Source organism: Pelophylax lessonae (assembly GCF_965119305.1).
Source record: "Pelophylax lessonae genome assembly, chromosome: 8".
Taxonomy (NCBI): domain Eukaryota; kingdom Metazoa; phylum Chordata; class Amphibia; order Anura; family Ranidae; genus Pelophylax; species Pelophylax lessonae.
In genome coordinates, this window is record NC_138775.1 from 70,381,478 (window position 1) to 70,393,573 (window position 12,096).

The 12,096-nt window shown below is 42.1% G+C and overlaps 1 protein-coding gene across 1 annotated transcript in view; it reads left to right on the forward strand.

Moving 5' to 3' along the window:
- The first annotated feature begins 6,913 nt into the window (after positions 1–6,913).
- Positions 6,914–12,096, forward strand: part of SUSD3 (sushi domain containing 3) — a 175,401-nt gene continuing 170,218 nt past the window's right edge. The window contains exon 1 of the mRNA XM_082266527.1: positions 6,914–7,256. Coding sequence (XP_082122653.1) covers positions 7,172–7,256 — 85 coding nt within the window. The 5' untranslated portion in view covers positions 6,914–7,171. The remainder of the gene's footprint in view (positions 7,257–12,096) is intronic.

Consider the following 12,096-nt stretch of genomic DNA (forward strand, 5'->3'; position numbering starts at 1 on the left):
GCTCTCTTTCATGCAGATACCTGGCTCTCTTCAGCAGAGTCCCAGACATGTGGCTAGGCCCCTGGCTTCGGGCCTAGCCAGCAGCAGCATAGCAGCACACACCCACCCCAAAGGGGGTCCAGGTGGCAAGAAACCAATCATTGGACCTCCCCTCAGTTAAATAGACTCTCCCAGCATGCATCAGCCACACTGTAATTGGCTAAGAGAGACATAGATATTAATAGCTTGTTTAACTGTATTTCTCACTCTAATGTCAGAGGCAACAGTGCCACCTACTGACGGAAGGGAGAATCACAGCCAAACCCAGATCAAGAGGAAGTCCAATTTACCACAGTATTAATATCACCCAAACCTAGTTACTGCCCAGCAAACTAAATTTTAATAGCAGCCCTGCTTTAAGACAAGGGTGCTACATAAACATTTATGATTTTTAGCTGAGCTTGGTACATGTGATAAACTCCTTACATGCGTGTGCATAATAAGTATAAAGCATACTCCTGGGCGGGCAGGAAAACAGCGTTCAGATTGTCATCCTCATTACTGCAACAGTAAAATAGCACCATGAGTGAAGCAAAAATCCACTACTAGATAAAATATCATTCTAAGGTATCTACTTGTACATACCGGGGGGGTGAATAAATTTCATATATAGATCAACTACATCAATCAAGACAGGCCTTGAACTGCAACATCAATGGAACCTCATCTCAAGACATCTCCATGGTACATACAGTATATTGGTACAAAAGAAATCATAGATACGGAATGTTAATGTACAGCAAGACTAATGGTGCCCAGCTAAAATACACTGACCTTCCCCCAGGGATAAGCCAATCCCTCAATTTGTGATAATTGGCGACCCATTTCAAGAGAATCTTCTAAAGCTGCCAAAAACGTTAAGATAAACTTGAGATGGAGTTAAACAATGCTTCCAGAAAAAGAATAATAGCATCTCTAAGTGTACCTTATTATAACTTCATATTACTGTCATAGGCTCTCCAACTTTTTTGACTGGGATAACACCAAGGTGCATCATTGTATTCAGGTTTGTATGAGTCTCAGCCATAATTGTCTTCCCAGTGATCTTCTGATAATGCATTCAGCAAAGAATCCAACTAGACAAGGTGTCACGAACCTGGTTGGAGGCTGAGGGGACGAGAGGGTTCCCCTTGTGGCTGAGTGCAGAGCACCCCTGGAGATGGTGACAGAGGGTGCTGTGCCCAAAGGTGCATGGGCTGCCTGCAGGTGTAGCTGCTTCAGGAATCAACTCCGTAGCGGATAAGATGGTCACAGTCACTGGATCACTAGAAGTGCAGGCAGGTTAGTGCAATCAAGGTCAGTAGCCAGGCCGAGGGTCAAATACGGAAGATCAATCAGGAACAGAGGCAGGTAGAGTAGTCGGGATCAAGTCGGGGTCAAACACGAGAAGGCATTTAGGAGCAGGCAAAAGAAGGTCCGTAAGCAAGCCGGGTTCAGAGCCAGGAGATAGGCCAGAGCAGGTCAAGGATAGCCGGGTCGGTAATGGGTAATCAAGCTGAGGTTTCACGGCACAAGGAGATCAGGTACTAGCTGAAGATAATCCAGCAATGAATGATAGCCAGTGCTGAGTTTATATAGGCAGTGGGTGCTGGTAATTGACACTAATTAGGATGTACCCCAAACGCCAATGCGCCATTGTGTTCGCCAATGCGCCATTGTGTACCTATTGCTAACGCGCATGCGCGCGTTATCGCGGCCATCTTTGGCACTGACATATCTGCCATTTCTGATCAAGTTCTTCCCTGACACAAGGAAGTATCAAACAAAATAAATAGTACATATAATGATATGCTGCCACATCCCCAATGTCACAATAACATTTACTGGCATGGGACTTTAACAGAGCAAAAATATATACATATATATTTACATAAAATGAATACATTTTATTTGTATAAAAAATTACCTAGTTCTTACCACCAGGGTAGCAGCTAACCAAACACAATTTGTACTTGGTTAGTTGCTTTAGAGAGCAGAGAGTAAAGAGTACCTGTCACCTGTCCAAAGCTGTCACAAAGGGGGCTTTTTTAGCCCCTTTGTGGTATCAATACTATTAACTACTGGCTGGGTGGGAGCTTCGGCGTTTTGAGTGGATGTACCCGTACGCCCCTCAGAACGGGAGCAGCGGCGAAATCCTGTAATGGCTGTGATCACAGTACATAGCCAACACGGGATTGGTATATGGGGGCTGTGATTGGCCCTCCCGATCACGTGATGGCTGTATTGTCAGAGGAAAGGTTGATTTGATATGCCTTAGGACTGTTTATTGGAATCCTTGCTAAATATACAATCAAAAAGACATGTGCTTACATAATAAGAGGTCTGTTTATATAAATGCATCCTTGTATTTTGTCTAATATGAATATTTTCTGTGACTATCAGCTCCATGTAGTTGCCATAATGCATTCCCTCCTGAAATACCGCAATCAGGAAACAACCACGATATGACCCCTAGGTGGAGCTGACTATAATAGGAAATAAATGCATTAAGCAAATTACAGCTATTATTTGTAAAGGTGGGGTGAATACTTGTAACATTTGTCCAGTGGAAATTTTATAAATAGACCCTATAAATGAAAACTTAGACATATGTACTGTATGTGTAACATTATCTGGATCCCAGCAACCATCAGTAAAAAAAACAAACATGCATACTGCTATTTAACTCGGAATACAGTTTTGATGCTGATCCTTACCAATCAATCATCATCTTGTCTCCTATTCAGGTAGAGGTACTTTAGTATATGCAGTATCTCACAAAAGTGAGTACACACCTCACATTTTTGCAAATATTTTATTATATCTTTTCATGTGACAACACTGAAGAAATGACACTTTGCTACAATGTAAAGTAGTGAGTGTACAGCTTGTATAACAGTGTACATTTACTGTACCCTCAAAATAACTCAACACACAGCCATTAATGTGTAAACCGCTGACAACAAAAGTGAGTACACCCCTAAGTGAAAATGTCCAAATTGGGCTCAAAGTGTCAACATTTTGTGTGGCCACCATTATTTTCCAGCACTGCCTTAACCCTCTTGGGCATGGAGTTCACCAGAGGTTCACAGGCTGCCACTGGAGTCCTCTTCCACTCCTCCATGATGACATCACTGTGCTGGTGGATGTTAGAGACAGTGTACTCCTCCACCTTCCGTTTGAGGATGTCCCACAGATGCTCAATAGGGTTTAGGTCTGGAGACATGCTTGGCCAGTCCATTACCTTAACCTTTAGCTTTTTTTAGCAAGACAGTGGTCATCTTGGAGGTGTGTTTGGGGTCGGTATCATGTTGGAATACATTTTTTTAGTGATAGCAGCCACTTGATTTTTATTCTTAATTTTTAGGATTATTACACTATATTTGCGCTGATTTACAGTTGGTATATTTATTACCATTGAATAGCCCCCACGCTCGCCTGACCTATATCCAACAGAACACCTCTGGGACATTATGTTTTGGTCCATCGGACGCCACCTGGTTGCACCTCTGTCTGTTCAGGAGCTCAGTGATGCCCTGGTCCAGATCTGGGAGGAAATACCCCCGGACACCATCCGTTGTCTCATTAGGAGCATGCCCCGACATTGTCAGGCATGCATACAAACAGGGGAGGTCCATACAACATTTTGAGTTGCTGCAAGGAAATTTCAGCAAAATGGAATAGCCTGCTGCATAATTTTTTCACTTTGATTTTTGGGGTGTCTTTGAATTCAGCCCTCTGTAGGTTGATCATTTTCATTTCCATTAAACGATGTGTCATCCTTTCGTTGCTAACACATTACCCAGTCCATATCAGTATAGATATACAGCATGATATTTTTTCCCCATTGAGATCTGATGTGTGTTCCTTTAACTTTTTTTTTGAGCAGTCTATATACATGTATCTAATGATGATGTGAATGTTTAATAATTATATGTAAAGCGCTGCTTAAATTGACGGTGCTATATACATGCCTGTAATATTAATAATACATGTGCAAGTGTCCACACTGTGTAAAGTTGTAAATATAGTTTAAATATGTATCTCTCTCTCTACAGTTTGAATGGCTCAACTCGCATTGCATTTGAATGAAAATGCTGCAGGAACCTTTTTTTCCCACACTGGAATTGGATTGCATGGTGTTCAGACCCATGCGTTCCGATTTCTGTCTGAATTCACAATTCGCGTTGTGATCTGCGAACTGATTTGGAGGTGTCATTTACTTTATATTGACACCCACAGCGGGAGAGGGTGTCAGAGGAAGATGCGACTAGAATCACACTGGTTCCCGCATTGCAATAGTGTGAACCCAGGCTTAGCCTCGGTTCACATTGGTGCGATGCGGGAAACCCTGCAAATCCACTGCGGTTCCTACGTCACACCTGACTCGCAGGCAGTTCACATTGCCATATGTGAACCACTGGGTGTGTCAATACAAAGTTAATGACACCCCCAGATCAGGTCGCATATCGCAGTGCGAACTGTCAATTTGGACAGGAATGGGATTGCATAGGTGTGAACACCCATGCGATCCGATTCTGGTGCGGACCAAAAAAAGGGTCCTGCACGAGTTTGGTCCGAATGCGATGCAAATTCAGCCATTTAATCTGTATGGCTGAATTTGCATCGCACAGACATTGCATGCGATTTGCACAGCAGTGTCTTCCATCACACCAGTGAGAATCCAGTCTAAAGGCTAGTATACACTATAAGAAAATCGGGCAAACATTTTTATACAAAAAATTTTCATACAATTTTTGTATAGTGTGTACACAACTTTCGACAGCCAATTCTTAATTTTCGTACAGAGGGACAAATTCCAAACTTTTTATCGTATGGAAAAAAACGAACGATTTTCCCCCCTTTTGCCCCCTTAATGACCAGGCCATTTTTTGCGATAAAACACTGCATTACTTTAACGGAAAATTGCGCAGTCATGCGACACTGTACCGCAATAAAATTGATGTGCTTTTTTACCCACAAATAGAGTTTTCTTTTGGTGGTATTTGATCACATGTGCGATTTTTATTTTTTGCTCTATAAACAAAAAAAGCAACAATTGTGGAAAAAAACAATATTTTTCACATTCTGCTCTATAAAAAAAAAAAAAAAATCAAATGTTTTCATCATTTTAGGCCAATTTGTATTCTGCTACATATTTTTGGTAAACAAAAAATTGCAATAAGCGTATTTTCATTGATTTGCGCAAAAGTTATCGCGTCTACAAGATAGGGGAAAGATTTATATCATTTTTTTTTTTTTTACTAGTAATGGCGGCGATCTGTGATTTTTGATTTTTAGCAGGACTGCGACATTGCAGCAGACGGATCGGACCCCTAACGGACCTTTTTGACACTTTTGGGGGGACCAGTGACATTACTACAGTAATCAGTGCTAAAAATATGCACTGTTACTGTAATAATGACACTGGCATGGAAGGGTTAACCTTGTGGGTGATCAAAGGGTTAAATGTGAGCCTAGGGGAGTGTTTACTAACTGTGGGGGGAGGGGCCTGTGAAATGACTATACTATATAGAAGGATCACAGGCGCTCTGTCATCATTTCAGAGAGAAGAACGGTCAGCTTTGTTTGCAACAGCTGCCCGTCCTTCTCTCTCAGCGGGGAGCGATCGCGGGTGGCCGGCGGCAATCACGGCCGCCGGCCCCCGTGCATCAGCATCCCTGCTGCCTAGTAGGGGTGGGAGTGTGCCGCCGGCAGCGCGCGCTTACCCCCCAGCACCACGCACGCGACTGACGTAGTACTTTGTCGGTTCGCGCAACTGAGCCAGCCTACCGCATTAAAAATGTGGTGGGCGGTTGGTAACTGGTTAATGTGTACTGTTTTTGGACGATTTTTGTACAAGAAAAATCAGAAAAGAAAGACTGCGTATGATCAGAAACAATAAATAAACAACAAAAAAAAGCTCTTGTCGTATGAGAATTTCCGTACGAATTTTCATTCATCGGTTCCAATTTGCTGTTAAACAACAAGGAAAATCGGACGATTGTTCGCCCCATTTTCTTATAGCGTGGTCCCCACTTAGGAGTGATATCACTTTGAGGCCCCTTTCACACGGGCGCACTGCCTGACGGAGTCCGTTCTACTCAGCGGGGGATCGATCCGCCGATCCCCGCTGAGCAGGCGGGTGACAGCTCCATCTCCGCTCTGTGTGCCGAGACGGAGCTGTCAGATCCCCGCTTTCCTTAATGGGGAGATCGGATGAGAACGGACCACCTGTCCGTTCTTATCCAATGGCATCCGATCTGATCCTCCAGACGGATGGAAAATAGGGTTTCCATCCATCCCGATTTCATGGATAGGATCGGAATTGGACAGGAGCGGGTGTCAGCGGACATGTCTCAGCTGACACCCGCTGCCCCATAGGGATGCATGGAGCATCCGATCAGGTCTGCCCGAAAAACTTTTGTAAATACATTCCTTTTATTATTTTGTAAACACATTCCTATTATTCAATGGCAGGGCTCAGTTGGAGACATCCTTTTTTACCATAAAGGTATCAAACTCCCAGCATGCTTCCCCTTACCTATCATCACTCACAGGCTGCTGATGAACTGCCTTCTTATTACCCACCCAGCAAACCTATGCTGGAGACTGGCAGGGTAACCTTTCACTGTTTCCTATACAGCTTGATAAATGAGAACCTTTCCACTTGTGTAATGAAAGAGAGTAAATAGTCTTTCCCATCTGTAATGCCAGTCTGAGTCTCAGGATCCTTCGATGAAGGATGTTTGATTTACACCCAAGGGTCCCCCAAGGCAGAGATGATAAAGCATCAGAATCCAGTCCAGCGTGCCTTCTTCTAACTGGCCTGTAGAGGGCGCCCGCGAGCAGCGGCTCCCTGCAGCACATATAATACAGCGCACACTCACAGCTCTTCGCTTCCAGCCGCTCAGACTTGAGCAAATATTTCACTCCTTTAACTGTTTCTGCCTGCTGCAGATTAGAGATTAATGAGATAGCAGGAGGAGATCTGGGCCAGCTTGTCATTATGCGTTCAGAAGATTGATGCTTCATTAAACCCTCTTGCAGGAGAAGAGGAGCCCAGGGGCAAAGGCAGACAGGCATCTCCACTCTGTGCAAATTCTTACCTGCTTTCTCCCCTTCCTATGTGTGCCTGCCATTGAATGAGGACATGCAGCCAGCTACAGCCTCAGTACTGGATCTGTCAAGGACTGTTCTGATCACAGAGGAGAAAAACAATTCCTACAACAGCACAGGTAAGGCTGCCATCCATGCCTGTGTCTTGCCTTGTCCCCCTACCCCACCCCTCTATTGGAATTTGTTCACCATATGGCTGATCAGACCCCAAATAAGTGACACTTGTTAGTTTGCCTGGCCTGGTACAGTTTGTGCATCCAATGGAATAATGAGTTACATTGTATCTTTAATCCCTTTAATAAGGGATTGCATGTACTGGAGGTGTTAATAATATAATTAGCACTTAAGCTTTTAATGCTGCTCCAGTCTTTTAATTAGATACAGTAGCGTGCATGCACTTATTTGCTAGGGTTGCACTTTAGTCTCATGATTGCAATCTTATACAGGTATTTCCTGAGCAATAAAGGACTTGATTTTAGTAGTGCGGTCCCAGAAGTCCACAATCCGGCAGTCTTGTTATAAGAGACTTTTGTCTGGGAAATAGTGAAAGTGATATATTTCCCTGTGGGGTTGATAGGATCTATTCCATCCCCATACTGACAGCTTGGTTTTGGGCTTTTAAATAACAAAGGAAGGGGGGCAAGTGCAATGAGACCCCGTCTGTAATTATCCAATGCTTTTTTAGAGATGAGGTTAATGAAAGATTTGTGCGGAGTAATTAAGCGAAGTTATACTGTCTAGAAAATAAAGGCTTTAATGAACCGAGATTTGAACATTGTGAACCTGAATTGTACTTGCTGACAATAGATGGTTGCCATGGCTACCGGCTACAAATTTGTATATTGATACATACAAATATTTTTAGGTGGTGCGTGCAGCTATTTAAAACAGCTTGATTGTACTTTTATTAGCCAAGACTTGGACTTTAGGTGGAAAAATGGTTCACGTATGGTGAAAGAATGGGGTTTTGGGAACATTTTATTTTAATTGAGAAGGGGTTTCCTCTTGAAATGGAAAGTGAACCCCCATTTAAGAACTCTAAATGCACTGACAGAAAGCCGAGCTATTGGGGACAGAAGCAGTACTCATACTAATGCCTCACCGCTTTAAAGGGGTAAATTGTCCAAAACTTCAAAATGAACTTCATTCTTCCTTCTGTACAAAGGGATAGTAGGCAGGATCTTTTAAAATCACTAATCTTAACATATGTAAAGGAACGTAAATCATAAAATTACATTAGTAATAATAAATAAAGCAGACACACCAAAGTTGGAAATAAATTGGCCGCGGCCGTTTATTATTGGTTTAAAAATATTTCATAACTCATTCCAAAACCATATTAAAAACACTTAAAGAGGTTGTAAACCCATTAAAATTTTTATTTTTTTTTCAACCTGAAAGAGAAACACATAATGAGCTAGTATGCATCGCATACTAGCTCATTATGAAAAACTTACCTTAGAACGAGCCCCCGCCGTGCCGCCCGCTTACCTCTATGAAGGGCGACATGTTCAGTCGCCCGTCTTCCGGGATCGCAGCATCCGCCCATCTGATTGGCCGGAGCCGCGGTGACGTCACTCCCGCGCACACGCGCAGGAGCCGACGGTCACGGCACGGGGCTCTGAAGGAACGGCACCAGCGGCCGTTCCTTCAGAGCGCATGCGCCAGTGATGTCACTGGCTGCATGTAAGGTAAATATCTCCTAAACGGTACATGTTTAGGAGATATTTACAGTACCTATAGGTAAGCCTTATCATAGGCTTACCTATAGGTACAAGTTGCAGAGGAGGGTTTACTTTCTCTTTAAGTAGCCACTACGGCTCAGGCTGTATCAATAAATAAAAATCAGTTATTTCTATAACTCCCAGCTCACAATAAAAATACCACTAGTCTCCCTTTGCATAGCTACAAAGGTGACCTACCACATAACAACAGACGCAACATAAAGGGAGGGAGGGATGGGGAACACCACAGCTTGATGCCTTCTGAGGCGAATGAGCCCCTCAAAACAGAATCCTCTTTTTATAGGCCCCCCAGGCTATTCTAGAAGCTTCCTCAGTGGTCACGTGTCCCCGCAGGTGAGGCCAGTCACCTGCCAATACACGTGACCCCTCAGCCCTCAGGCTACGTCAGGTTGCTCTTCCCGGACTTTTTCCCTGAGGAAAAAGTAAGGGAAAAGCCCGCCTCAACCTGAGTAGAGAAACTAGGGACCTATCTTCCCGCCACTTCTCCCATGAGGAAAAGGGGGCATATAACATGCCTTCCCTTTTCCTGTCGTTCTTTTCTTTCCCCTTTTACATTGTCTGCTGAGTTGTCCTCAAAAAATGTACTCATATGATCAGCAGACCCAGTGTTATCTGGTGCCAATCCATCGCAGCATGCTAGTCCCGTGCCATCGTCCTCTCCTCTTACATCATCATCAAGGTGCCAGTTGTCTCTTCCTGGTTCCTGCAGCTGGCTCCCTGATATGGCACAATGCATGCCTTGAGTGTCTCAGATAGCTTTGGTTCAGGGGGGACATCATTCTTGGCTGGCCAAAAAGTAGAAAGTGCAGTGCTGGGTCCTGTAATTGAGGGTAATTAAGAATATTAATTAAAAAATAATATATGATTATTAATCTGGAGGGGAGGAGATTGTGTAAAGTCACTGAAGAGGTTGAAGTCCACTTTCAGTTTTTGTCCACATTCCAGAGAGCTAAACCCTAGTTTATTGGCTCTATTGGGGACTACTGGTAAGGTCTCAGTGCTTCAGTGGTTTGGTCTGCACACCTTTCTCAGGGGGTCCTACTCTCCCCATTGAATTTGTTATTTATTATATGATGGAAAATGTATCAGGAGGAGCTGGAACCCCACGTAAGGATGGGTTGCAACACACACAACTGCCAGTATCCAACACATTAGAAGCCAGGGGCTGACTAAGACCACCAGATTCTACTAAAAATGTAAATATCACTTAGATATCCCATAGACTGAGCCTTTAACGTTTTATATGCAGTGGTCTAAAGCTACAACTAGCTAAAAGATGATTGCTGCAGATATGTCCAAAAATGTCTTTAGGCCAACCTGACCTCTGGGCTGACTGGGTGGGTAACTCCACTTTCGTGGTGAAAAAAAAAAAGCAAATACAATAAAAAATGATATATCTTATACAATTTTGACACAAGTCATATTGTAATTAAATGTTATAAAAAAAAATACCTTTCCTTTTTAATTTGCAGCTCTTTAATTTTATGTAAAATGAAATGCAATATGGCTACCTGGAAGAGTTCTGTACACAGAATGTGTACAAAAACCCCCAGATATGTAATTTCCTGCTTTTGTGATGGGCCTACAGAAGTCTGCACTAAGATACAAGTCAGATTTTGGCCACCCCTGCAACAAAAATTTCATTTTTGGTGAGGTACTCTAAAAGGGAAATCACATATAAAGGATAAAGGCTCTGCAGCTTGTCTCATTAGAACCCTGCAGGTGCAGAAGCTGATTGATAATAATAATCCACTTCCATTCAGACTCACTCTGTACATGGACACAGACAAACAAACAGCTATTCCTTCAGAATAACAAAAGGTCAAAATATGCAACAAAGTTTGTTAAATTCCCTGCAATGTACATAGATCACCCAGGGAGTTTTTCTGAACAAAAGTGGAGTTACTCTTTAACTGTTTGACTTTGACCAATTGCTATTATTCCTCAGAGATGCTGGAGCTAGCAATGTCTGCATTGGGCATGAAATGGACATGCCTGCCATGAATATTTATATTTTTGTCATCAGAGATCATTAAAGCTTAGATGCCCAGAGACCACATTTGGTAGCATCAGTATACATCTCTTATTTTGTGGATAATTCTATGACTAATTCTTCAAATTGAGAGCAATGTCTTAGATGTAGGAACATATACAAGTACCCATTCCTAGTTCTCTGGTGCAACATTAATTAATGATCTTATTGCACAGGACAAATTGCATGAGCACTTGTATTGTGGTAATGAAGTGGTTATGCTACAAAATGATTGTACCACGTCTGCTAACTGCTTTCTTGTGTCTATTGCTACTTTATGTCTATAGCTACAACTTGATCAATTCTATGTCTTGACTAAAAATATGACTCTTGAGAGACTTTATTAACGGGGCTTCATTAAAGCAAAAGCAAAAGAAAAAAGGCATTAGGTAGATAGATTAAAATAGTACATTAAAATCCACCTGGGACTAATGCCTACTCTGAGATGTCAAGAAAAGTTACAATATTGCAGTAATGGTAACTTTAGGCAAATCTTGATTATGTGTCATAGTTTTTATTTGGTTACTTTTTATTATAAATCATACAGGGTAGTTACTGGCCAAAATAGATTGGAATGATTTCACGTGATAATTTCAATGAATAGGTTGCCTGCAAGTAATTAAGAAGCCAGGTAACTATTACTTTCAAAATGGAAGATAGAACGATGCTTTGAAATGAAATTCTGACTGTAATATAGGTTACACTGCTGTTGGGTACTTTCAAGGTCAAGGATGATTTTTGAATTGACCCGGTCATTGACCTAATGCATATTCTTCTTATGGTTCATCAGACTTTCTTTAATTGCTTACAATTCCCAAGTAAAGAAACCATAGTAGGTGACCCAAGTCATTCGAATTTCCAATGGTAAATAAATCTGGATGCCCAGTTTTGGTACCATGTATAGGGAGGGAGCACTGCTTTATGCTGCTCTTTAAGGCATATTCCATAGAGAAGGGGGGTCCAACTCTAGTGCTTAGTGGCTGAGATCCTCATACATCTGTAGGATTTCTTTATTAACAAAAAGCATTTTGTTAAAAAAGAGAAGTTTCAAGTGTATGTGTAAATGCTATATTGTTTAACTGCATGTATAATTTTGCTTACTATTATTTAAAAAAAAATATTTAAAAATAAGCATGTTATACATGGTGCACCCAAATCACTGGAGACACACAGAGCATTATT